The 27,727-nt window shown below is 53.7% G+C and overlaps 1 protein-coding gene across 2 annotated transcripts; it reads right to left on the bottom strand.

Annotated features, from left to right (window-relative positions):
• Nucleotides 1-935: 935 nt before the first annotated feature.
• Nucleotides 936-27,389, bottom strand: ALLC (allantoicase). 2 transcript variants are annotated; one of them, XM_043604621.1, is made up of 13 exons: nt 27,264-27,389; nt 20,021-20,117; nt 16,846-16,940; nt 14,631-14,681; nt 12,204-12,291; nt 10,962-11,087; nt 9,818-9,897; nt 8,858-8,990; nt 5,941-6,096; nt 5,475-5,548; nt 4,382-4,490; nt 1,975-2,099; nt 936-1,280 (listed from the first exon to the last, which is right to left on the bottom strand). In XM_043604621.1, the coding sequence occupies exons 3-13, from the start codon at nt 16,933-16,935 to the stop codon at nt 1,074-1,076; spliced, it is 1,239 nt and encodes a 412-aa protein (XP_043460556.1). In that variant the 5' UTR covers nt 16,936-16,940; nt 20,021-20,117; nt 27,264-27,389; the 3' UTR covers nt 936-1,073. The 2 variants fall into 2 exon arrangements, with proteins under 2 accessions (XP_043460556.1, XP_043460558.1); XM_043604623.1 differs by lacking the exon at nt 20,021-20,117.
• Between the last annotated feature and the right edge of the window lie 338 nt (nt 27,390-27,727).

Genomic DNA, 27,727 nt, shown 5'->3' on the forward strand with positions numbered 1-27,727 from the left:
CGATTGTGACCGCCTGCCTGCCACCTGCTGTCGGAGGGAAGCTGGCTGCGGGGGTGGGGGGGAGGGCAGGCACAGGTGAGGGGGCATCCGAGAGGTGGGGGTGGTTGGGGGCAGGAAGTGGGAGCAGGTGAGGGGGCATCGGAGAGGTGGGGAGGTGGGGGGCAGGGAGTGGGAACAGGTGAGGGGGCATCCGAGAGGTGGGGGGGGGCAGGAAGTGGGAACAGGTGAGGGGGCATCCGAGAGGTGGGGGTTGGGGGGCAGGGGGTGAGAACAGGTGAGGGGGCATCCGAGAGCCTGGACAGGTGGGGATGACAGAGCTCTAGTGAGGGGAAGGAGGCAGCCTCTGTGATCTCTCTGCAAAGGTGGCAAGAATGAGAGGCCGGACACATTCACAGCCACCTTCCCACCGCACTAGCCAACCTCCTATGCAGAAGAGGTTGGGGGATGGGCCGGAAGCGGGGGCCATCAGGACCATCTTAACAATCAAAACCGTGTCCATGAGGAATTGCGTGGACCCATTCAGGGCATGTGAGAAGCCGGGTTACAAGCACAGCTAGCATACAGTGTCCCAAAGGTTTAGCATCCGGAACGCACCTTCACCGGGGAAGAACAATTCAAGGGGGGTGTGTGTCCTTGTGAATGTCATTCCTTATTCTGGGTAACAACGGGCCCATCCTCTTGAGCTGAGAAGATGAATGGTTCCAGAAATATGTTTTTCCAGTGGTTTTGATGGGCTTAAACTTTTAAAGACAATAAGCTACAAGTATCACTTACCGAATCTACATGCAGAATGTACAGAATTCAATTCTGTAAATATCTTGTAGTGTTTTTTTTAAAAAGTGATCTTTAAGAGACCACCTATCTTTCACGACCACAGACAATTTTCACACAACCAAAAACGCTCCACAGCGACGGTAGATACACGTACCGATGTCTGAGCACGACCGCTTTATTAAATCACCAGGAATTACGCTGATCTTAAAAAGATTAATTGCCAGAAACCTCTTAAGTTTCAGATGTTAAACACCCTTCAAGAGAAGAGTGCGACGGGGCCACCGCACGGCCGCACGGAGTCACAGGTTGGCCCGGAAGCCTGCCTTCACGGAGAACCTCATCATGGGCTTCTCCCGGGGGCGCAGGAGGCAGAGGGAGCTGGGGAAGCCATTGAGGCGCAGGCGGCTCACACCCCCGTCCGGGGTGATGGTGAATCTCACGTGCGTGATGACGTCCTGGAGCTCCAGGGTCAGGCTGTCGAACAAGTGACTTTTGTCGGCGGACAGCTGAAAGAGAGGCAGGGAGCGGTCCTTGTAATAACGCGGAGTGAGGCCCAGACCGGCCGGCGTGGACTCAGGGCCCGTGACCCAGGCCAGTTACTCACTGATAACAGGCTGGCTTACCACAGAGGAAGGCTAGCAGGGGTCAAAAGCCCAGGTAATGCTAACATGAACACTCGGGTCCATGATGTTCCTGGTTCTCAGTGGTTAATTAAGTGGATACACCGATAAGAAAAAGAAAGTGAGAAGTGGCCATTGGTGCCTCCCAGAGGCCATCACCCATCACCACGTGGGAGCACCCCTCAACCCCCACTCTGACCCACAAAGGACTGTCCTCCTACTGGAGCAAAGAGGACGCTTCTGGAACATCTCCGCGTCCATCTCACAAGAGGACACATTGTTATAGCTTTAGCTTTAAATATATTAGTCACCCCTTCTAGAAAGTCAATACACTGCAGAAACATTTTCCACACATACATATGTCCTTTGTACATGATGGTTTAAAACAAAACTTGGTTGTTAGAAATGCACACGAATGAAAGACTAGAGCCTGTCTTTCTATTACATAAATGCACAGATACGGTTTTTAGAAGCTTGTGCGTCTTACTATTTAATCTGAGCAGAAGGTTTGGAAAGGAAATCTGAGCAAAGCGGCCCCGACGGCGGGTCCGGCCTTCCCGGGTCCCTGTGGGCGCCATACCTTCGTGACGGGAAGCAGCGGTTTCCACTTATGGCCCGGAAGCTCCCACTTCTGCTTGATCATGTCTTCCTCCTCCTGAGTCGTCAGGATGCAGCCGTCCAGCTTACAGCTGTCGGGCGAATTGCCTGTCGGGACAAATTCAGGGTCACTTCCTCCACTCTGCTTGCCCTCGGCAGTTTGGCTGACTTTTTCATCAACTCAAAGACCCAGCAAAGGACAAATCGTTGTTCTCTCTGAAGAAAAGCAAAGGCAGGACGCATGTGAGAGACGGAACGTACCCATCTGTGACGGAGGTGGATCGCCTGACGCGATATGCGGGAGTTCATTTTTCAGAGGAATCAAAACCCGCTCGGTGCGCGTTAATGGGCCGGCACCTTTGAATTTGCGTGTACGGCATTTTACTTGGGAAGTGGAAGGTACCTGATAAGCATCCCTGATTGCAGCATTAATTACTTGCACACTGCTATGTGGCTCATCCCAGACTATCGGGAGGCTGGAAGACACTTTCCTTACCTCACCGCATTGCGTCACGTGAAACAAAAAGAAAGACCGAGCCAAGTTAACCAGCCAGGGCTTGGCCTCGACCCCACGTGCCGTCTTCCAGGTGTGCTATGCCTTCGCCCAGTAACACATGTGGTCCTGAGTCTCTCTCCTCTCTGGAATTTCCTCAGAATCGTGCCCAGTGGGGTTAGGAGACCTCAGGGGAAGGGTCCCACACTCTCAGTGGGGAGAACTGCTGTAGGGGTGCCTAAGACTTTAAGATCAACAGAGGAGGGGGTTCTGATCACAGGAAAAAAATACTCAGTGCTCCCATGGCCCCTGTGGCGCATCTCTTAAGACGGTGACCTCCAAGGTGCAAGCACGCTGCTGAGGGCACATGAAAACCCAAAAGATGTGGGAGGAGGACACGAAAGCCACTCTTTCTGTTTCTGTTTCTTCAGTATCTACACACATCCGTGCATATCTGTTAGGTTTCGTGTACGTGAGATTACAGCTGGGGGCGGCACGCCCCTCGGGCCGCGACTGTGCTCGTGCTGTGATAGAACTGAGAGGGCCGACAGCAAATTCAGGACGGCGCAGCCCGGGCTCCCTGGTTACGTGCACGTACTGGCCGTTCCCGGGCTCTAACTACACTATCGCTCACAAAATTAGCAAGCGATTTACATCATCCATGCAGACACCCATGGACTGAAGATACTGCCAGAAACACAAGCACCCAGGAACCACAAGAAAATAGCAGGGCTGCATTCCCCCGACCCAAGATGAGCTGTTCGTCGGCTGTGTGCAAAAGTGAAAGCAGTGACCCGCTAATCAGATCTGAAATAGTCTTCCAGGGGCGCCTGGGCGGCTCAGTCGGTTGAGCGTCCCAACTTCGGCTCAGGTCACGATCTCACGGTTCGTGAGTTTGAGCCCCGCGTCAGGCTCTGTGCTGACAGCTCAGAGCCTGGAGCCTGCTTCGGATTCCGTGTCTCCCTCTCTCTCTGCTCCTCCCCTGCTCACACAGGGTCTCTCTGTCTCTCAAAAATAAATAAAGATTTTTTTTAAAAAAATTTTTTAAATAAATAAATAAAATAGTCTTCCAAAATTAGGTCACGATCATCCATACTGTGTCTTAAAATAATTAACTTAAATCCACTACCACTGAAGAAACTTAACACTTAACACACATACTGTGCCACTTAAACACATACTGTGCCTTGGCGCAGTCGTTAGTAATCGCGTGAGGCCACGATGATTCGCAAGACATTTAAACATCAGGCATCCAAGGTATGAACATAAACTGCCACCGCTTACTGAGACAAGTAAGCAGTCGGGAAACATCCAGTCCAGCACTTACCGAAATTTCACCCGACAATTATAAAGGTTTAATAACCCCTCTTGAACTGTGTCCATATAATGACACAGGTGTATATTTCAGAAGAAAGTAGGTTTCAAATGCCAGCGGCACTTGTCCGAATATGTTTTTACTAATAGCACACTTTTGAAAACGTGTAGCTCCCTGCCTTACAAGTCCACCCTGGACAGGAAATGCCCCCCCCCACCAATCTCCCTAGTCCCCCCCCCCAAGAGAATACACCCCCATCCAGTTCTTCTGGACGGGACTAACCAGGAACAACTGCACAGGCTCTTTCCAAATGAGACTCGGGACCCCTACAGTGAAGAGTCTTAGAGCATCACAGAATCTCGGATGACTCCGGGGGGGACCCAGCTCAACTCTGACATTTTACAAAGGGGGAAGTGGGCCCGCAGAGCTAAAGGAGGTTGCTCAAAACTGCACACCCGGAGAGTGCAAAAGCCAAGTGCCGAGCCCACCGTCCTGAGCCCCGCGCCCACGGACCACGTCATCTGCGTGGTCTGCGTTACCAGCACGCAGGTTCTGTGCGCTGCCTGATGGTTCTACATTCACCTTTAAAATACGTCGTATCGATTTCAATTTGAGTGATCACTCCAGGATGTGCCAGCCGGAAGACTGCCCATTCGCAACCCGGAACAAGGAGACTACCGTTCTCGTCATTCTGGGATTCAAAAGGAAAAAGAATAAAAAGAAGCCAGCTTGAGGCCGTTCAGGAAACGAATTCTGAAAACAGCGAGTGAAAAATGTCGACATGTGCGGATGACATTTCTTTTATTTCTTACCACGGAAGAGCGTCTCCTATGCCCCGGTATATAAATTACTTTCTGTGTTAATTGCCCCCCTTGTCTATTATTCCTTAAATGCCTCGTGTGGACTCAGGAGCTGATTGGGTAATTGCTACGTTTTTATAAATTTCGGATGTGATTTTCTATGTCGACTGTAAATCTGTGTAGAATGAGACACACGGAAGGGTCTGTATCCAACCCAGCCCCTAGGTACTCTAATCAATTCGTTTTGACCTTTCAAAGTAGACACGTTCTTGGTCAAATCTATACCACTGTGTAATCTGCCTCCAAACTTAGTTTCTGGCAACGGGAGTCGTCCGCTTCCCATTGGAAGTGTTGGCTGACACGGAGGCTAACCCAAGAGAGGGGTGTTGTCCGGGGAAGTTTTCAGTGGGGTTAACAAAGTGCAAGGTGTTTTGTTTTGCTTTTGTTTTGACTTTCTTATCTCGCATTAGTTACTAGGCAAACCGAACAGCTGAGCCCCCTGTCTGTCACACACTCATATACGTAGGCGGTCTCACCCAGGGACACGTAGGTACCGAAAACCATGACACTGGTGGGGGTTTTTTGCCTCCAGGTCAACCAGTGAACTTATCCACGGGTTTTATATCATTAAATTGTAGACCCTTTATTACAGAACCGGCGGCATTTCAACCATCCGTTGGAGTAGCGGGCGCGGCCAGCGTGTGCGCCTTCTGGGTCCCGCCCTGGTGTCACCGTGAAGCAGTAGGCGATGCGGGAAACGACGAGCAGGACTTCCGGAATGCTGCCTACGAGGTTCCGGAAGGAAGCGCTTCCGTGATGTAAACTTAAAACAAGACAGAGGAGACTCTGAATCGTGGCCGTTTTGAACTTCTCACCTCTAACACCGGTGGCCTGTCCGGCCTCCTTGCGGTCTCCCAGCCATCAGCCATGGACCTGGCCTTGCCGACTCCTGCCAGAAATGACATCATTTAATGGGAGTGTCACAGGATTTTATCTTAAGTGAGAGAATGAATGCATGGGAGTCACGAAACCACAGATCCCTTGTGCCTGAACGTTGCTACATAAATTATTGCCATTCAACTTAACGTTTTGATAAATTCACATGCAGCCATGGGGTAAGTTTTACTCTTCCCTTTCAGCCAAAATTAGGAAGGAAAATTAGGAAGGAAAACTGATTTACTTCACATCATAAGGGCATCCAATCCTGTGTGTGGATGGTTGATCTCATCCACCCCCGTGCTTCAAGATGACACCTCCTAAGTCGCTCATATCCTATTGGGGTGCTTAGTGCGGGTGCCCAGACGCCCCAAATGCAGGCCAGCTCCCACAGCAGCATCTCACCTATCATATTGTTGGGATGCCCGAAGTGTGCGTTGCTGAATCCGACACAGGCGCCCCCGTGAGCGATGGCTGCGAGGTCAAACGGTTCCTTGGGATCAGTTGCGGTCCAGTCCTTCTGTCCACAACCATACACTCTAAGACGTGCAATCCCACCGTCTGAAAAGGGAAGAGGCCGTGGTCATTTCTTACTCGGAGAGGGGGCTGTTTGTGGGTCATAAACGACAAAGCTCTCCACACCTGTCTGCTCTGTTTCTCAAATACACCAACCCAGCTGCCCCAGGGCCTTTGCACCCACCATTCCCTTGTACTGGAACTACTTTCCCAGCTCTGCAAAAGGCCATGTGTTGTTCTTGGGTGTCACCTTATGTGTCATGGCGTCAGAGATGCTCTTCCTGTCACTGTCTAGTTATCTCCCTCCAGCTCTGCCTAGCCCCGCCTGATTCTCCAGGTTGGGTGAGTCATCATCCCCTCCTGCGAATTTTTGCCAGAGCTCAAATCACAGCCTGAAATGATCTTGTCATGTATTTGTTTAAGCCCCTGCTATCAGTAGCTCAGAACCAGAATATAAAATCTTTGAAAGAGAAAGATCTATCTCGTTTGCTTCTCTATTGTCTCTACCTAGTACTGGTCCTGGCACACAGCAGGTGCTGACATTTCTTATTGGATTAATAACTCCAGGAAGGTCAAAGAGCTGTTGGAAGATCCACCAGAGATATAATGTTTGGGGCCACAAATTAGCGTTGCTAAATACCACACAGACTCATACAAGAGCCTTATGTTTCTATTTTTGTAAAAACACTGATTGAGAAGAGGGAAGATAGTGTTCACAAAACCAAATCGCTCTGAGAACCACAGCAGCCTAGAGTAGGTCTGCAGAGCACACAGTAGCCGCCCACATCAACTCACATTCTCGGAGTCTGAGAAAGCGAATATTTTATGTGTTTGAATAGTACTTCCTGGAAGATGGGAGGAAGCTTTGCATAAACAGCTTTCTTCGTTATTCTACTGAAACCAAGCCCCTATATTGTTCCACGAAAACCTTGATGAAAGTGAGTGGTCAGAAAAGAATTCAGTAGAACGGTCTTGATATTTGCAATAAATAAAACCAGACTGTGTTGGCATAAAACCCTAAAAATTACACCAGAGGGGGTCATTCAGCAGAAACTAACTTAGGGGAATCCCTCCTCTGGTTCACGGAGCATCGGGATTCACTCCGACGCACAGAACACACTTGCCTGTTGAGTGTAAAGCTGATTTTAGGTCTTTAAAAAATAAGATTCTTCTTTACAGACTTCATATCCAGCCTCGCTTTTAATCAAAACTGTCAGGGACATCAGGCATGCCACTCCACGCTCTGAGAGTGACTCATCTAAAGCAACTGTTGCCACTCCAGGACAAAACACTGCTTCCTTCCCCTTTATACTTGAACCCCAGGGAAAATATTTGTAAATCTGATAAAGGATTTGTATCTAGGATATACAAAGAGCTCTTACAATTCAACAATAAAAGACAAAAACCCAACTTAAGAATGGGCAAAAGATCTGAAAAGATATCTTTCCAAAAAAACGTGTAGGTATGTGTGTGTGTGTGTGTGTGTGTGTGTGTGTGTATACGTATATGATCTGTACATAAACACACACAAATGGCCAAGTACAGAACTGAAATATGCTCATCATCATTAGTCCTAGAGAAATGCAAGTCAAAACCACAAGGAGACCCCACTGCACATCCTCTAGGATGGCTCCAATCAAACAGGCAGATGACAGTACGTGTTGGTGAGGATATGGAGAAACGGGAACCCGCCCACGCTGTCGGTGACAACGTAAGATAGTGCCACCATGGTGGAAAACAACCGGAGGGTTCCTCCAACAATTAAAAATGTAGCTATCAGGGCGTCTGGGTGGCTCATTAAGCATCCGGCTCTTGATTTCGGCTCAGGTCATGATCTCGCTGTTCATGGGACGGAGCCCCACGTCAGGCTCTGTGCTGGCAGTGTGGAGCCTGCTTGGGATTCTCTCTCTCCCTCTTTCTCTCTGCCCCTCCCCCACTCACACGTGCATGTGCTCTCTCAAACTTTATTCAAAAAACGTAAATAAAAACATAGTTATCATATGGCCCAGCGAGTCCAATCCTACGTGTATACCCAAATGAAAACATATATCCACACAAAAACCCGTAAAGGAATATTTATAGCAGCGTTTTTATAGCCAACGGGTGGAAACATCCCAAATGTCCATCAGTAGATGAACACATAAACAGTATGGTTTATCCATACAATGGAGTATCGTTCCTCCACGGAAAGACATAAAGTACCCCTGATAACGAGCCTTGAAAACATGGTAAGCGAAAGAGGCGAGTCACAAAAGACCATTTATGTGAAATGTCCAGCATGGTCAACTCTGTCCAGACAGAAAGCAGACTGGTGGCTGCTGAGGGCCGAGGGAGGTGAGGGTTGAGAGCAAGATACAGGATTTCCTTTTGAGGTGAGAGTAGTGTTCTCAAATTGAGCGTGGTGATGGTTGCACCTATGCTGTGTTTTTCCGCATATACCCGGCTAAACCATAAACCGCTGAACGGTGCACTGCAAGTCGGTGAATTACATTACAACAAAGTTGTTAAGTAAGAGAAAATGAGGGACTTTGGCACACACCGCCTCATCTGCTGGTGCACCTGGCGAAATAGAATGTGTTAGGAGACATTTAACCTGATACAACTCCCTCCCATCACCTCCTAATTGACCTGGTGCTTTTTCAATAACTACCAACGGATGGCTGAGCCGCGACGAGAATTTCCTAGGGCACAAAAAGGGGCCACCTGTCACCCGAAAATGCTAGAGAGATAAGTGCCTTCACCCTGAAACGTGCCCACACCAAGTCAAGAGGCCACAAGACGGCAGACGGGGCCACATCGTACTTACCCGGGAAAATGTTGAGTCTCACGTGAGTCCACCTCTGCTGAGAGTCGACAGGAAAATAATTGTGGCTGGAAGCAGGCTTTCCTGGTTTAAGCTCTGTCATGGGAACCAAGTAATTCCAGTCGTTGGACCCCAGCTAGCAATAAATAGAAAGTGTTAGCAGTGGCCCCAAGGACAGTAAATTCTCTCACCCTGGTGCTCGTGTGGGGCCTACAGGATAGAGATACTTTGGAACAAAACCTGATGATGGCTGCCTAGTAAAATACTTCAATAAAAATACCGATAAAGATCAAGTCCCAGGTTTAATAAGCAGACTAAAGCCCTGAGGGCTTTTCAGCCAGATCGAAATAGGCACTGGGCGATGGCAGCAGGGGAACGGGCAGGGAGGGCTGGGAAGAAGGGACAAGATCTGGGACTCCCTCTGAGGATTCTAGAAGAAACCAGAATTGGTGACGTGAACATCGGTGCACACCAGGCTGCTCCCTTGGACCCTGAGACCTGGGGTGAACAGGTTGACCTGAACGTCGTGACCGGCATTCCTCAGACTGAAGGGCCTGTGTGTTGTTCCTCTCACTGTTTATTTCCCAGTCTGTTATGGATCAACACTTTCGTAAAACACAATATAAATTAACGACTGGACAGGCTTTAAAAGACAGGAATGTACAAAAAAGCACAAGTCCACGTGGTTCCTTTACCAGACTCGGCAGGCATAAAAGGTACGTAAAGTCATACTCCCGATTTCTGTATTTATCTTATCGGGGTAGCACCTGGCAGGTAGCAGGGCCGGGCAGACCCCCTGAGACACATCGCGAGACCTCACTCGGGCTGTAGAAACCATTTGTGACGCTGGACGAGTAGATGAGGAGAGGCGCGAGTGGGTGGGGTGTCCCTAAGAAGCACCCTCGTGGCCAGGCCTGTGCCCTGGCCACCGCGACAAGCCGCCGACCCTGTTAGCAGACACACCTTAGCAACAGCCTCAAACTCCGCCGGGGTGGCCGCGGCCCCTGTCCTGGCTCCTCTCTGTGGCATTTCGGGTGCTTTATCTGGAGGCAGAGGGACCAACGCCGTTACGGTTCGCGCTCGGAATCAAAGACAATATACTCCTAGTGGGCGGTCTGCTCGTTTTTATTCCGCCAAATCACCCCAGAGAGAAGCTTCCTTAAGTCAAAGTATCAGATGATCAAAGTGATAGACTTGCTGAAGTTCCTCGACATTTGAAATACTGAGTAATTCCAGAAGGTGCTGCAGTACATTTGGTAGTACTTTTGCTCGTCAAAATACAACACCATCTCCAGGGTGAGTCTAGCTGCAGCAAATCTATCACACGACTCGAGTTCTCAGGAGTCGGATCAATGGAGGTTCTGGAAAATTGCAACGTCAAGGCCAGAAGAAGACCGTCCCCCACGGCATCCTTGGAATCGACACTTGGGCGATCCCGGATCGGACTCCGAAGGAATCCTCCTTTTTGGCATCAGGCATTTCCTGCCTCTGCAGCAGCACCTGTCCTGTCCTCACCTACGTTCCCAGGTGCCCCCAGTGTCGGGAGCAGGGCCCGTCCCCTTCCGTAGAGCCTCGTACAGGGCTGTGGACACAGTGCTTTCAGCGTAAATCTGCCAACTGGCGGGATTTATCTTCCCTAAACATGTGTACGTACACACACACCGTGGTCCCTGCTTCTAAAAACAGTAACGCTGGGACCAGCATCAGACGGTACCATCAAAGGAGCAAAAGCAGGGGTCTGACTTGTACTTACGCTTCGTTCCACGAGGCACAAAGAACCCCTTCCTGACAACTCCGTGGCTGCCGCACTCGTGCCCACAGGGACAGCCACCACCCCACAGCCGGCCCACGCCTGGCTCCACACCGTCCAGCAGCCCGCGCGCTGCCCTCCCCTGCACCCTGCTCGCCCCGGTGAGGCCCCAAGAGCGCGGGAACAATGAACTCCACACGTGGCCAAGCTAAAACTCAGAAACCACGGAACACTGTACTGGGAACCCAAGTTCTAAAGCCTGTGGCACTAACGTGGCCTTAGACACGTTGCTGAACCTGTCTGGGCGGAAATTGCACGGGGCGGGGGTGCTGCGGGAGGGGGGGCAGGCCAAGGCACCTCCTTCCAAGTTTGCTGCTTGGATTGATATCCGAGGAGCGTAATCTCCCATGAAGTAGGAAATGTCCACGTCGAAGCCCCGGATAATCCCTTGTATCCCCAGCTTGATGATGCACCAGTCGTGACCTACGGGAGGGAAGCGAGGGCATCCCCGTCAGGCGTAACTCGGCAGACAAAGCGCGCGATCGAACAGGACCGAGATGAAGAAAAGACTCAGCGACACCCCCTCCCATCCCAGAAGAGGGCACGCAGGGTCACTCTCGGCTGTGACGCAAAGATGCCCTCAGAGCGGCCACACACGCCCCGTGCCCCCACGACAGCCCTCCGCCCCAGCCACGGGCCTTGGGTCCAGGGAGACCCGATTCTGGTTCCAAAGTGAAAACCGGCCCCTGCGAGCTCGCTTCTTCGACTGCGAACCAGGGACGAGATCAGCTTCCAAAACTCAAACGTGACTGTGTCCAGGGTAGAGAACAACCCGCCCCGCTCGGCAGGTGCTTGGCGCACAGCTGGGCCTCCGGCAAACGGCTTGCTCGCCGTCGCCTCAGGCTCTGCGGGGCCCAGCTGCCCCCTCCCCGCGGCTGCTAAAGCGCAAGAAGTCTACAAGCCACAGGTCACCCAGTACTTCCTGGCTACTTGTGGTCACGTGTAGACCCGGCCTGGAAATGCCCAGATTCATCAGCAGCTGCTAATGGACGTGGGAAATATCCAGGACCTCTGTAGCACTTGACGCAGCCGAAGAACCCAGTTATCAGCTGGATAAGAACCCGGTTACAATGCCGATTTAGTTTGCTCTCGCAGGCGCGTCTGCAGCTTTAACAGGTGTATTTTCATTGAGCCTGGTGAGGAGCAACGAATAAAAGCCGGCCCTTCTCACTGGTGACGGGACGGGGGCTGCGTGGGCGAGCCCGTCTACACAGCAGGCAAGGAGGGACCAGAGCACCCTCTTCAGAGAGCCGTGCAGACGCAACGCACACACGCACGCCACCCTGTGACGTCGCCACCCCGCTCGGGGAGGTGCGCCCCGCCCCCCGCAGCCTCACCAACACCCCCGCTGTCCCAGCAGCACATCCTCCTTTCCACCTGATGGCGCACAGACGACCCCTTCCGAAACCCTCCGAGCCTGATGTTCGGAAGGGTCACGTGAGGTCCGGGGACCCGGGACGGAGCTGCCGGAACGCACCCCAGCTTCCCAACACCCGCGTTTAAGCTTCGCCGCGTTGCCACGGGGAGCCGTCTCAGTACCTGGAATCCTTTTCCTCCTGGTCTCCCATCCATCCATCCACTTCCCAAACTCCGTGTATTCGTCTTCTCTGAAGCTTGGGCTTTTGCTCTAAAGCAGAGACGGAGACAAGGGGGTGGTTGCCATCCCTGCGAGGGCCTGGCCCGTTTTGTCCCCCCCCGAGGGACAGGAGACCCACGCCAACGGGGACTCGGAGGGAATCCCCGGCCGGCCCGGGGGTGCCTGCCGCGACCCTCGCACTGGGGTAACCCGTTCCAGATCAGGAGAGGCCGCCCCATTTGGCGACACCTCCAGAGAAAGAAATCCTGCTTCTCTGCGGCCCTCGATGCATAGAATTAACTGGCCGTGGCGACAGCTGAAACCCCATCGCAGTGAATTCCGTGGCCCCACAAACGGCGCACCCCCCCCCCAATGCAGCCTACGGCATCCTGAAAGAAAGAGCCAGAAAGGGTACGTCTCCCAGGCAACCCAGAAAAGACTGCTTAACAAGGAATCCGGCCCAAGCGCATGAGGCGTAGGCGGGACGCTGAGGCCCAGCTGTACCCTTGGACCCCGGCCCTCGGAGCTGCTCCGTGTGTAGACAGCTAGCCTATTCCTTTTAGTGGCTACACAGTGTCCCATATATGGAAGTTCATATGTGGGTCCCACCGATGGACGGTTGGATTGGCTCTTTCCCCTCCAAACAACGCTGGGATGAATATCTTCTACACATCTTTGCCTACTTTTGCAAATAAGATAAACCCGTGGAATAACAGGTCAAAGTGTGTAGGCATTTAAGTTTTCTATAGACAGGGGCGCCTGGGTGGCGCAGTCGGTTGAGCGTCCGACTTCAGCCGGGTCACGATCTCTCGGTCCGGGAGTTCGAGCCCCGCGTCGGGCTCTGGGCTGACGGCTCGGAGCCTGGAGCCTGTTTCCGATTCTGTGTCTCCCTCTCTCTGACCCTCCCCTGCTCGTGCTCTGTCTCTCTCTGTCTCAAAAATAAACAAATGTTGGGGCGCCTGGGTGGCGCAGTCGGCTAAGCGTCCGACTTTGGCCAGGTCACAATCTCGCGGTCCGGGAGTTCGAGCCCCGCATCAGACTCTGGGCTGATGGCTCAGAGCCTGGAGCCTGTTTCAGACTCTGTGTCTCCCTCTCTCTGCCCCTCCCCCGTTCATGCTCTGTCTCTCTCTGTCCCAAAAATAAATAAACGTTGAAAAAAAAAATTTTTAAAAAAAGGGGGCGCCTGGGTGGCGCAGCCGGTTAAGCGTCCGACTTCAGCCGGGTCACGATCTTGCGGTCCGTGAGTTCGAGCCCCGCGTCGGGCTCTGGGCTGACGGCTCAGAGCCTGGAGCCTGTTTCCGATTCTGTGTCTCCCTCTCTCTGCCCCTCCCTCATTCATGCTCTGTCTCTCTCTGTCCCCAAAATAAATAAACGTTGAAAAAAAAATTAAAAAAAAAAAGGGGCGCCTGGGTGGCGCAGCCGGTTAAGCGTCCGACTTCAGCCGGGTCACAATCTCGCGGTCCGGGAGTTCGAGCCCCGCGTCGGGCTCTGGGCTGATGGCTCGGAGCCTGGAGCCTGCTTCCGATTCTGTGTCTCCCTCTCTCTCTGCCCCTCCCCCGTTCGTGCTCTGTCTCTCTCTGTCCCAAAAATAAATAAACGTTGAAAAAAAAATTTTTTAAGTTTTCTAGAGACAGACATATGGTAATATGAAAAGAGCTTTGACATCTATTAGCTGTGTGACCTAGAACAAGTAAACCAACATCTCTGTTCCTCATCCTATTGTCATTGTCTCTGAGGAGGAAGTTAATGTATGTAAGATGTCCTTGGAATGTCATACTTTAACATGCTCTAGACCTGGCCAGGTCCTGCCCGGAAAGAGGGGCCCGGTCACCAGGGTGACGACATGGCCGGTAACCACGGTGGAGGACAGCATGCTGCCCACTCACGAGAACTCACACCCCACGGCCGGCGTAGCAGGGTAGCAGGATTCTAGCCGAGGTTCCTTTCTTCCCTATATTTTCAGGTTTGTTTTTTCTCTTGTTTTGTTAATAAGCACGTCCTACACTTTTGCAATTAGGCAGGTAAGACGCGTCCCCAAAATTCAACGTGTGTGCCAGATTTCTTCCTGGCCCAGATTATGAGCTCTGCGTGAGACAGAGGACAATATGCAAGGATCTCAGCGATTTCCCCATGAAGCCACGCGGCCCCCCACGTCCCCGTGTCCGATGCCCGTCTGTCTCCAATGTGTCTTAGCACGAGCCGGTGCGGATCTCTACATGCTTCTACTGTTCCAACGTGCCAGTTACCGGTCCACGCTCCAGGACTCCCATCTCAAACATCCGGGCAGATTCTAATTGCCGTGTCGGCACAGATGGCTCTACCCCAACGCTTCATGGTGCAGGATGCCCACTTACGATACCTTTACAGTGCGGGATGCCCGCTGACAATACCTTTATGAGGTTTTCCGCAGGAGCAAAAAAATCATCCGTTGCAAATAAAATCTAGACAAGGAAAGAAAGAAGTAAAGATAAAACAGCCATAAGTTAAAAACGATTTTCTTTCGTTTTGCAAAAGACGCGGTAGAAGGAAACGTGGAACTGCCAGGGGGAGAGAACGTTGTGCAATGAAGCCGCTATGCTTTTGACACGTCTAGACTTCGTGGCCTGCCTCAGCTTGTTCCAGCCTGTACTCTGCCCCCCTTGGCCATCTGGATGGGGACGTGCTGACTTCTCACACTCAGGAAGAAACTGCACCAACCCTCCTTTTCACGAATGGAGGACACTGGGCTTTGTGACTCGCTCGCACACAGAGCGATGGCCCAAAAACACCACCCTGGGCCATGCCTGTGGTTCGGCTGTCTCACCGTCGGACGCCCTGCAGGAGGGGGGCCCTGGTAATTCACCAGCCAAAGCAGGACGTTTGTGAGAGGGAGGGGGCTGCTACTCATCACCCCAAGAAAACAGGCGTAAATGGACTTTTCTGGACAAAACGGGCCGCGGCCCCACCGACCGAAGCCAGACCCTCGTGACAGCTGCCGTCGGGAGAGGACCCCGGGCACTGGTGTCGGGAGTTAGCCGGTGACGGTTGCAAGGCCACTCGTCTGTGGCTGAAGTGAGGTGTGTTCATCAGGGGGCATCTGTCTACGTGGAGGAAGCCGTGTCAGGACGCTGTCACCGGCACCTGTCGCGAGGGCTCAGCAGCTCGAGCACAGCGGCTTCGCGGAAGGGACACTGAAACTCCCACTACCGGGACTCTGTGGGGTCTAGGCAGAGGGTCCGCTCCGGGCAAGGCTCCACTTTGCCGATGTGAGTAGCTCTCCGGAGATCTCGACACACCGCGGCTGCCGGGGCCGAGCCTCCTCAGGCGGCCCTGGTTGGACCCGGGCCACGGTCTCGGCAGAAGGGACCCCTGCCCCTGCCCTGCCGAGGCCGCTCCTCGTGGGTGGCGGTGCGAGCCGCGTGACGGCCCCGCGGTGCCAGCCATCGGAGCAGCCGCCCTGCCCGCGTGCCCCGGTGCCGCCTCCAGCAGCCACGAGGGACCCGGGCCGGCAGCCGGCCCCCAGCTCTGGGCTGGAAGGACTGACTCTACGGAGAACCAGCTTGTAGAGAAGGACCCCTCGCCTAGCCCCGGGCTTCATTGATCTCCTCTCCCCGCTGCCTGGGCCACGAGTGTAGTTAGTGTCGCGGGTTTGGGCGTGTTGTCTAGGAATCGTGATCGTGCAGGCTACCAGTTGCTGAGCTATCATTGGCAAAGCCAGTCTCAGCCTCCGAGCATAATTCGCCTCTAATGACACTACCGTCCTCGGACCCCAGCCCAGAACCTACAGGTCAGGGGAGACCTCGCTGTTCTGCTGCGGATGACTGTCGCGGAGGCAGAGTGGAGGGGATCGCGGCTGTGTCGGGGCCGACCCGCCCGCTGAGAGTCTGCAAGGGCCAAGCCCGGGTGAGCGGAGCGGACACGCGGGAACGCATCCAGGCCCGTCGCTGGTGCCTCGGCAGAAACCCTCACGGGGCACCCGGGGCCTCTCCGACCTCCCCGGGCGCGTGCCCCCCAGCAAGCCCCTGATGACTTCCAGAAACACTCAACCAGCTGGGGCACGCCTCGCTGCCTCCCCCGGCATCCTGACCGAAGCGGCCCCTCGCCCCTTTTCCTCGCCGGCTCCCTCTCCCACTTGAAGACCCCCTGTGCAGACAGGGGCCGCACAGCCTTTCCCAGCACCTCCCGCCCGACTCGCGGCCCCCGGCTCCCGCAGCACCTGTCTCCCTGGGGGAGCAGGAGCCTCTGGAGGGCAGGACGCCCCCCTCGGCCCCGTCTGTACCGGACGACACACCTGCGAGGTGCTGGCGCTCAGTGCCTCTGCACTTTACCGGTACGGTATCGCAGTGCCCTGTGCTTGTCAACAACTGTTCCAGGTAATCCCCACACTGACATTTGAGGACCACTGTCTATACCGTGAGAAAACACAGAGGGACGGAGGACTGGTCACAGGTGCAGGATGTCTTTTTGTTCTAAGCTTAAAGCAATACTGCCTTTGCTAGAATTGTCCCCAGTTTCTTAAAAATTCTTCGGAAGCCTTTTGCGATAACGGGCTGGACTTTCGGCCCGATTCTGGCCATTCTAACTAGGTTCCTGCAGTGTCCTCCTTGCCGTGAGACCCCCACTTACCTCTCCTCCTACGGACTCAGAGGCCATGTCAACCAGCCGGGTGAAGTCCAGAGACCTGGCCGGTTTTCCCTCCCGGGGAGAGTCGGCCATGCTTCCTAGCAACGAGAAGGGAGGCTCGGTCAGCCTCGGGCGTAGGGGGTAGCAGAACCCGCGTGAGCAAGCGAGGCCCTCACCCGGGTCCCCCAAACCAAGGTCTGAGACGCTCGACAACACACATATTGTCCAGCGGACGTGGCGGGTGCCCACGCACTCCAGGGTCCCCAGCTCCAGGTTGTGGACTTTGCGCAAACACTGAACCGGGAGAGAATGAGAGCACACTCCCTCTGAACTACGTGAGAGCAAAGTTCCACCAAATACACGAATCCCACTGCCTCAAATTGCAATTTTATTTCATTTTTTAAATTTTTTTCCTAACGTTTAGTTATTTGTGGAAGATAGAGACAGAGGACAAGCGGGGGAGGGGCAGAGAGAGAGGGAGACACAGAATCGGAAGCGGGCTCCAGGCCCCGAGCTGTCAGCACAGAGCCCGACGCGGGGCTCGAACCCACGGACCGCGAGATCATGACCTGAGCCGAAGTCAGACGCCCAACCGCCTGAGCCACCCAGGCGCCCCTTTTTTATTTTTTAAAGGGGAAAATTTTTCTAGTTTAGAAAGGAATAATTTGCTTTTAATAGTGTTTAGATCCATTCAAAAATCACTTCTTGAGCAACTAGCTGGCAGGCCCTGGCTAGAAATGGGGTACACAGGAGAATGCATGCCCTGCCCACACGGAGTCCCCCATGGGGGAGACCGATGCCCCAGACACCCATGCCGAGCAATGCTCTGGAACCATCCGAGACCGCAGCACGGAGACGGCTCCATCCAGGAGCATCCAGGACCGTTTGTGGTATCACCAGTGGGGCTGGCGTAACTTAACCCAGCCCCCCACACCCCGCCGCACCCTTATTTTGAAGGTGAGAAAGCAGAGATTTGGAGAAGCGGGGGAGGCACGGGAGGAGGCCGGGGGACTCGGGGCCGGCCTAGAGGTCGCCCCACCCCTGAGCCAACGGATGACCTCCGTCCCTACCTTTTTTCCTACCCCTCGTGGTGAAAAGAGAAAACTACACGAAAAACATCTCATTAAGAATTATTCACACAAATCAAAACCACAATGAGATACCACCTGACACCTGTCAGAATGGCCCACATGAACAACTCAGGCACAACAGATGTTGGCCAGGATGCGGAGAAAGAGGATCTCTTTTGCATTGTTGGTGGGAACGCAAGCTGGTGCAGCCACTCGGGAAAACGGTACGGAGGTTCCTCAAAAAACTAAAAATAGAACCACCCTACGACGACCCAGCAATTGCACTACTAGGCATTTATCCACGGGATACAGGTGTGCTGTTTTATTTATTTTTTTTTTTTCAACGTTTATTTATTTTTGGGACAGAGAGAGACAGAGCATGAACGGGGGAGGGGCAGAGAGAGAGGGAGACACAGAATCGGAAACAGGCTCCAGGCTCTGAGCCATCAGCCCAGAGCCTGACGCGGGGCTCGAACTCACGGACCGCGAGATCGTGACCTGGCTGAAGTCGGACGCTTAACTGACTGCGCCATCCAGGCGCCCCTTTTTTTTTTTTTTTTTTTTTTTTTTTTTTCAACGTTTATTTATTTTTGGGACAGAGAGAGACAGAGCATGAACGGGGGAGGGGCAGAGAGAGAGGGAGACACAGAATCGGAAACAGCAGGTGTGCTGTTTTAAAGGGACACACGCACCCCCATGATTATAGCAGCACTATCGACAATAGCCAAAGTATGGAAAGAGCCCAAATGTCCCTCGATGGATGCATGGATAAGGAAGATGTGGTCTATAGATACAATGGAGTATTACTCAGCAATCAAAAAGAATGAAATTCTTGCCATTTGCAAGTACGTGGATGGAACTGGAGGGTATTGTGCTAAGTGACATTAGTCAGTGGGAGAAAGATAAATATATGATTTCACTCATATGAGGAATTTAAGATACAAAACAAATGAACAGAAGGGAAGAGAAGCAAAAATAATACCAAAACAGGGAGGGAGACAAAACAGAAGACACTCATAAATATGGAGAACAGGGGCGCCTGGGTGGCACAGTCGGTTAGGCGTCCGACTTCAGCCAGGTCACGATCTCACGGTCCGTGAGTTCGAGCCCCGCGTCAGGCTCTGGGCTGATGGCTCGGAGCCTGGAGCCTGTTTCCGATTCTGTGTCTCCCTCTCTCTCTGCCCCTCCCCCGTTCATGCTCTGTCTCTCTCTGTCCCAGAAATAAATAAAAATGTTGAAAAAAAAATTTTTTTTTTAATTTAAAAAAATAATAAATAAATAAATAAATAAGGAGAACAAACTGAGGGTTGCGGGAGGGGTTGTGGGGGGAGATGGGCTAAATGGGGGAGGGGCACTAAGGAATCTACTCCTGAAATCATTGTTGCACTAGATGCTAACTTGGATGTAAATTTTAAAAAATAAAAAATAAAACAAGATAGTAAAAAAAAAAGAATTATTCACAATAAGGGGGCACTTGGGTGGCTCAGTCAGTTGAGCATCTGACTTGGGCTCAGGTCACGATCTCACAGTTTGTGAGTTTAAACCCCGCGACAGGCTCACTGGTGTCTGCTCAGAGCCTGGATCCTGCTTCAGATCCTGTGCCCCCCTTTCTCTCTCGGCCCCTCCCCTGCTGGTTCTCTCTCTCAAAAATAAACAAACATTTAAAGAAAGAATTATTCACAATGGAAGAAACACAAACGGTCAATGCACATGAGAAGTCAGCTCTCCTTGAAATCACAAGAACGTGATTCCTCATAATATGACATTTTTCCTCATGAAATGGACACTTTTTTGTAACAAACAGACACCCACCATCTGCTGTCAGGAATGTGAATTGGAACACTGTCTGTGATGATCTTGTAATAACTCAAAGAACAGGCAGTTCCCCCTTGAGCTCTCCATGCTGGAGGGTCCCTGTCTCTGCTGCGTCCTCTCACCCCGGTGGCCCCACACGGTCCCCGGGCCCCTAACGTCACCCCCATGCTGGTTGTCCCCAAATACATATCGCCTTCCTGGATTTCCACCTGCCAACCCCAGCTGTCCCCGGGATGCGTGCCCCACGTGCGAGGTCCTCCCGGACTCAGGCTCCCCTCCCCCACTGGACTCACGTCGTCCTCAAGCCGCCCAAACAGCCTCAGGGTCACCTTTCATTTGTCTCCTCTTCCCCTGACACCTCGAATCCAGTCTGAAGTTGGATTCAGAACCCTGAAATGATACAACGTATGGAATTTCCTTCCGAATTATCCGAGAAGGAGAGGAAGTACTTCAACACGTGGATGAAACAGTCTGGCCAGGACTCGATAACCGTGTCAGTGGTGATGGGTATGTGAGGGGTCCAAAGATCACCTGCTTCTGTACACGATGAAATCGTTCACGGTAAAATTATACATCTTACACGCACTGTCCCCACGCACGAAGAGAGACAAAGTGGGGGGAGGCATCGTCGTCTCTCTCCTGCATCATGAAAACACCCCCAGGGGCCCTCCCTGTGTCCGTCCTTCCCTCTCTGCAGCCGTCTGTCCTCAGCGAGACACCAGACCAACCTTTTGCTAAGTAGAGTCAAAAGTTAAGACCCTGTGTGGTTTCCCAAACAGAGGAGGAGCTGGTGTCCTTCCGAGGTCCACAGGGCCCTCCCCCACCAGCCCATCCAGGGCCCCCTACGCCTCCCCGACCCCCCCCCCCACCAGTGCCACGGCATGTCCCACCTCCGTGGCTCTGCTGGGAGGCTCTTCCCCCCCTTCTGTGTGGCACACGCCCTCCCCTCCCTTCAAGCCTGTGCTCCACCATCACCTTCTCAGGAAGGCCCGCTCTGACCCCCAGGTAGAGTGACAGGTGGACACACGGTACGATCTGCTGGTTTATTATCATCTGTCTTTCCCAACTAGACGTGTGCTCCACGAGGACAATAATCTGTTGGTCCACTAGTGTTTCCCCAGGGCTTGGAACCCTGCCTGCTACACACAGGCTGCACAGTAATTATTTGTCCATTAAACGGGTGAGTGAATAATGTTTTCTAACTCATTTTCTGTTTGAGAATACTAGTTCCCATGGGGCACTTGGGTGGCTCAGTCGGTTAAGCATCCGACTTCGGCTCAGGTCATGATCTCACAGTTTGTGGGCTCGAGCCCCGCGTCGGGCTCTGTGCTGCCAGCTCGGAGCCTGGAGCTTCGGATTCTGTGTCTCCCCCTCTCTCTGCCCCTCCCCTGCTCATGCTTTGTCTCTCTCTCTCTCTCTCTCTCTCTCTCAAAAATGAATAAACATTAAAAAAACTTAGAGAAGTTTAGGGACACCTCGGTGGCTCAGTCAGTTGAGCGTCTGACTTCGGCTCAGGCCATGATCTCACGGTTCATGAGTTCGAGCCCCAAGTCGGGCTCTGTGCTGACAGCTCGGAGCCTGGAGCCTGCTTCAGATTCCGTGTCTCCCTCTCTCTCTCTCTGCTCTTCCTCCACTCACGTACGCACTCACTCTCAAAAAAAATACATACATAAATAGATAAGATACTGGTTCCCTCACTGAACTAAAATCTTCCTGAGGATGAAAAGGTGCAGAAGAAAACTGCTAACGCTGATCGTGAGTTTGCAATAACGTCACGCACAGTCCACATATTTTATGTCTTTGATCCACAACAGCTCTGCGATTTTATGTTATTCACATCTTGCAAATGAAGGGAATGCACCTCTGGGAGCTCGAGCAGCCCGTATAAACCACGCAGCCGGAACGCGAACCACATTTCCGACCCGGATCCGCCCAGACGAGACTGACACGCAAGAGCCCCGGGCACACGCGCGCGGCATGCGGGTCGACCGGCCTGCGACTGGGCAGTGCTGTGACGGCACCGGGTCCCACCCGCGCGGCGGGCTCACGTGGAGGGCAGGTCGCAGACACGGCTGGCGGTGCTGATCAAGATCGCAGTGGCGGACTCGCAGCGCGACCACCAGGGCTCCGGAGCTCCCTGCCAGAGCGGACGTCTGAGCTGGGACTCGAGGAAAAGAAGGGACAAGGGAGACAGCACGTGCCAGGCATGCGGGCGGGACGGGCCACGGGGGCCACGGAAGAAGAGGTCAACATTCGTCTGCACCTACGCTGTCCAACCGAGAAGCCACAGGCCATGCGTGGCTATTTAACACGTGGAAGTTTAATCGAAATTAAATAAAATTAAGAATGTCGTTTTCCCTGCCACTAACCACATGTCGGTGCTCAGGAACCACACGTGGCTTCCGTGTTGGACAGAGCACACGCAGCACCTTCCGTCCCAGGAAGTTTTATTCAACTGTGCCGGGAAAGCACTGAACAACGAGGGCGCAAGAGCCCAGCCCTCCACTGCCGTGTAGACTAACACTACCACGGACACTGCACCACAGGACAGACACGCGCCCTACGCGCAGGCTGACATCACAGGGCTTCTGCGTAGAGCTCTCCTGCCAGGTCAACCCGTCAAGGCCGAGACACTGGCGGTCTGCCGTGTCCCATCTCGGGCCCGGCGGCCTCTCCAGCAGGCAGCACGCGGGCTCAGGAGCGCAGAGCTCAGGGCCAGCCCGACAGGTGCCAAGACGGGGGCCTGGCCTAGCCTGTGGGTCGCTGCAGGCTTTCCCCCCACAGCAACAGCTTAGTAACCGACCTGTATCCTGGACAAGGTGACACAGTGCCAGGCCAGTCACGGGCACACCGCAAAGCCTTGCTGGGTATTTCATCGTCTTGATCACAAAACATTTGATTTACCTGGTCATTCTTTTGAAAACGCTCGATTTTTTTCCCGGGCGGTTGCAGCAAGCTCCCTATGCACCAGGACGGAGCGTTCTAACAGTTTGCCAAAGCCACCGATTTAACGCCCCTTCTCCCAGCTACCGGGTTTGGCGGAAAAAGCAAGGTGTCACGGCAGCGTGGGGCGGGGTCCTGCGGTCCAGCCTCCCCGCTGGCCGGAGAGCAGCGGGAGGGGGAAACTCTGGGCATCCTTGCCGTGTTTCATCTTTCTCTTCCGTGCGCCTCCCATCACCTCCACCAGGCAGTGCGTGCTGCAGGTGTGCGGGAGGGAGAGCAAGCCAGGGAGGCGTCTGACACGCTTCTCCCAGGGACCAGTCTCAAGCCATCCGGTTTTTAGGCTCCACCCTCCATCAGACAATAAGCCACTTCTGCTCTTGCTTTTAAAAAAAAGAATGCTCTGGGGCGCCTGGGTGGCACAGTCGGTTAAGCGTCCGACTTCAGCCAGGTCACGATCTCGCGGTCCGGGAGTTCGAGCCCCGCGTCGGGCTCTGGGCTGATGGCTCAGAGCCTGGAGCCTGTTTCCGATTCTGTGTCTCCCTCTCTCTCTGCCCCTCCCCCGTTCATGCTTTGTCTCTCTCTGTCCCAAAAATAAATAAAAGTTGAAAAAAAATTTTTTTTTTAATTAAAAAAAAATAAAAAATAAAAAATAAAAAAAGAATGCTCTAGCAACGTGGTTGGAACCAGAGAGTGTGATGCTAAGTGAAATAAGTCAGTCAGAGAAGGACAGATGCCGTATGTTTTCACTCTTATGTGGATCCTGAGAAACTTAACAGAAGACCATGGGGAAGGGGAAGGAAAAAAAAAAGAGGTTAGAGAGGAAGGGAGGGAGCCAAAACATAAGAGACTCTTATTAAAAACTGAGAACAAACGGAGGGTTGAGTGGGGGCGGGAGGGAGGGGAGGGTGGGTGAGGGGCATTGAGGAGGGCACCTGTTCGGATGAGCACTGGGTGTTGTATGGAAACCGATTTGATGATAAATTTCATATTTTAAAAAATAATGATAATAAATAAAAATTTAAAAAAGACTGCTCCCTTCTGGAAATGAATGTTTCCATTTAGCAAGTCAATAAATGGGAAGCTCGTCTTCAGAAAACATCAGTCAGGGTAGCGGTGCCCTCTGGGGCTGACGCTGTAAAGCAGGCGGGACGTTTCCCGTCCCGGCCTCTGAGGTGCAGGTGGCACTCGGGGTGACATAACCCAGCCCGTTCCTCAAACCGGATGAACACGCTTTCCCCAAGCTCCTTGAAACGCGCGTGTATTCCCTGAAAAGCACCGCGAAGCCAGGCCTCGAGGCCGATGTTTGTCTTTCCAAACGAAACCTGGTGCTTGGACACATCTGTTGGAATTGGCAGAAGTGAATCGCTTTGGGGCGGAGATTTCTCCACGAGCTTTGTCCTCAGCCCCCCGCCCCTGGCTGACCCCTAGCCTGTGAGCCCCACGGGGGACGGGGCGCCGTGAAGGGACCCTCGCGGCGGCCCCGGGACACAGTCACTTCATCATTCTCCTGCTAAGGCTCCAACTGTGGCCAAGCCCCTGCCCCTGCAGCGGGTCAGAAGGTGCTTCACCGCGATAAAAGAGAAACAAACAGGCCTTGTAAAATACCACAGAGGCGCCACCAGAGACAAATCCGAGAGGAGCATGAATCTCCCGATGCAATTTAACGGAAACAGCCGGGGGCGGGGGGGGGGGGGGGGGGACGCAGGTAAAATTCAGCCCCAATTCCCTCTGCTGCCACTCCCACCCCTTTCCACCACTTTCCACAGAGAAGTCAGGTCTGCAAAGAGCAGAGACTCTCCCCGTGAGGTACTGAGCACGCAAAGGGCGTGACGGTGGCCCAGCCCGAAGATGCTAGCCCGTGCCACATGGGTATGTAGGTTTAATCCGATGCAAAAGAAAAGTCGGTTTCGTGGTCACACTCGCCGTATTTTAGGCACTCGGAAGCCAGGTGGGGCTGGTAGCACAGGAGAGAGATTTCTATTGCTGGGGCAGGATCTGGCCATCAGTGCACGTTGCAGGAGGGCACCACTGTTTCCATTGTCGTCAATGACCTTAGTTAGACATAAGGCCGATGTTCAGGAATGATCTTAGAGCTCTCTAGCAGCCTCTCAGCAATGCCAGGAAAGCACCAGCAACGGTGCAAAACCAAGTTTTGCCAGCCCCTGTGACCGTGCGACCTCACCCGGCAATGGGGACTCTGCAGATGCGAGTGTGTCGACCGACCCTGAGAGGGGGAGGGGCTCCTGAACAAAACAGGTGAGTCCGCCGTCTAATCTCAGGAGACGGGGTGCGAGCAGAGACCTTTCTCTGGCTGGAAGCGTGCGAGGGCCGGACAGAGCCCTGGAGGCCCCAGCAAGGAACCAGGAACCTCAGCCCTGCAAGCACGGACGCGGCCTCTTCCCTCCCCTCCCTTGCCCTCCCCAGAGCCTCCTGCATTCAGGCCGGCACTCTGACTCCGCCTGTGAAACCCAGCAGAACAGCCAGCCGAGCCCAGCCGGACTTCTGAGCTGCAGATCGTAAGATAACAAATCTGCGTGGAAACCCTGAGGGTGTGTGACAACAACCTGACGCACCCCAGAGTTCTCTATTCGGACTTCACGACACACGAGGTCAGAGAGGCGCAGCGGGCTTTCACCTTCTGGGACGGACGACGAGGCCCCTCGGGTCCCGGGGGCCAGAGGCTGTGGCCGCATCGCCTGTGCCCGTTATCAGGGACTCGCGGGGGCGCACACAGGACGTTCGCTGGCACCGCTGGGGACCCCAGGCTGGCCTGTGTGTCTGGGGGCGCCCGGCCCTCAGCCCCCCAGATGCCCTGCTGACCGCGCTCAGGCTGTGCCGGCCTCTCGGCAGGTCCAGCCAGGTCGGCTTTAACTCACGTAGCCCAGTGAAGCTTGCGTGCAAGCTGGGGCCTCCGGGGGAAGTCTGGGTCTGGCTCTGGGCGGCTTCCCGCCACGCTTTCCATCCAGTAAGCGTCACCATGTGAGACGGGCACACGGAAGAGAACGGAGGTCTGCAAGCCTCAGCCCCGAATCTCCACTCCTGTCCTCGTGCCTTCCTCACGCCAGCCGGAGAGTGACACGCGACTGTACCCGCCGCAGAGAAGCCCGGAGAGGCAGGGTCACACGGTCACGCAAGGGAGGGGACGCGTTTCCAGGGAGGCCGCCCCGGCCCCTGTGTCAGAGCACAGCCCCACCCGTCCATTACCCATCAAGAAAACAGTGAAGTCTTCACTGTCTCCCCCGGAGCCACACGACTGGTGTCTGTTCCCCCCACAGTCTCGGAGCCCATGGCGTGAAGAGTCTCCCACCACAGACAAGAATGCGCCCCACGAGGCCCAATCACGCTACCGGGTATTTGCCCAGGGGTACAGAAGCACTTAATTCAAGGGGGCATGGGCACCCCGACGTTCATAGTGGCGTTATTTGCAGCAGCCAAGATAGGGAAACAGCCCAGGTGTCCATGGACTGACGCGCACACACACACACACACACACACACACACAACGGAATATCACTCGGCCGTGAGAAAGAACGAAATCTCCCCACTTGAACAACACGGATGGAGCCAGAGTGTAATGCTAAGTGAAGACAGTCGGAGAAAGTTAAAAACCACATGACTTCACTTATACGTGGAATTTAAGAAACAAATGAGTAAAGGGAAAAAGAGAGAGGGGGAGAGGAACCACGAGACAGACTCTTACCTACGGAGGACAAACTGATGGTCACCAGAAGGGGGCTGGGCGGGGGGTGGGCTAGGCGGGAGACGGCCATTGAGGAGGGCACTTGTGATGAGCCCTGGGTGTCGTCTGCAGGTGACGAATCACGATATCGTACACCCAAAACTAATATTACACTGTATGTTAACTACACTGGACCTCATATAAATAAAAAAAATTGTTTAAGTTTATTTATTTATTTTGAGGGAGATAGAGAGAGAGAGAGGAGGAGGGGAGGGGCAGAGAGAGAAAGAGACAGAGAAAATCCCAAGCAGGCTCTGCCCGGTCAGCACAGAGCCTGACACAGGGCTCAAACCCATGAACCATGAGACCATGACTTGAGCCTAGATCGAGAGTCAGATGCTTAACTGGCTGACCTGCCCCGCCAGGAGCCCCAATAAAATTTTTTTTTTAATTTTTTTTTCAATGTTTATTTATTTTTGGGACAGAGAGAGACAGAGCATGAATGGGGGAGGGGCAGAGAGAGAGGGAGACACAGAATCGGAAACAGGCTCCAGGCTCTGAGCCATCAGCCCAGAGCCCGACGCGGGGCTCGAACTCCCGGACCGCGAGATCGTGACCTGGCTGAAGTCGGACGCTTAACCGACTGCGCCACCCAGGCGCCCCTAAAATTTTTTTTTAATGTGAGGTGGGGAGAGGACGAACAGCAGGGGAGCAGGGTCCAGCCTGGCACCTCACTGGAAACACCACCTGGTGTCTGGCCAGCCCCACGCCCGGCCCCCGGTCCACAGGGTTTGGGGACCCGCCCCCGCCCTTACTTCCAGCTGGCAGATGCCCATGGTGCCATTCATCCCCCAAACCGTGGCAAGGACAACGTTAAAATGGGAAGTTATGTACAAAGGGGACCCTACCCTCACCTCGGAATCCGAGGTCCAGTGTTTAGGGCTGGATTTCTTGCTCCCCACAAGCCAGCCCAGGTCCCGTGGTGGTCTGGTGCCCGCAGGAGAGAATTATAGGGCCCTCACCTAGCAAGACGGAACTTTCTGGAGATTGGCCGAGCTTGTGTGATGTCACAAGGGCAACGGGGGGAGGCGGCTGGGAGGTGGAGCACTCTTCCTGGAGAAGCCAAGGAGTCTCATGGAGCCTTGCTGGAGACCCACATCCCGGTCCCTCCCACAAACACCCACCCCCACCGTGCCTAGTGAGTGGCCTCCCGCTCCTGGCCTGGCCAGCTATCACTCAGTCTTGTCTCTAGAAGGTTCCTGCAAATGCATTTACTCTGCACACCCGGCAATGCTTCTGGAGATGACAGCCTTTGGGGGATTCATCAGAGGGGAAGGTCTCTCGGCCCTAGGAAAATGCAGGTACCCCCGGAGTTTTC

The sequence above is a fragment of the Prionailurus bengalensis genome, chromosome A3, assembly GCF_016509475.1.
Source record: "Prionailurus bengalensis isolate Pbe53 chromosome A3, Fcat_Pben_1.1_paternal_pri, whole genome shotgun sequence".
NCBI lineage: Eukaryota > Metazoa > Chordata > Mammalia > Carnivora > Felidae > Prionailurus > Prionailurus bengalensis.

Coding starts and splice junctions, on each gene's coding strand:
- ALLC (XM_043604623.1), bottom strand. CDS start 16,935: ATGGCCGACTCTCCCCGGGAGGGAAAACCGGCCAGGTCTCTGGACTTC. Junction 14,682..16,845: donor CTGAGTCCGTAGGAGGAGAG/GTAAGTGGGGGT, acceptor TTCCTTGTCTAG/ATTTTATTTGCAACGGATGA. Junction 12,292..14,630: donor CTGCGGAAAACCTCATAAAG/GTATTGTCAGCG, acceptor TCTCTGCTTTAG/AGCAAAAGCCCAAGCTTCAG.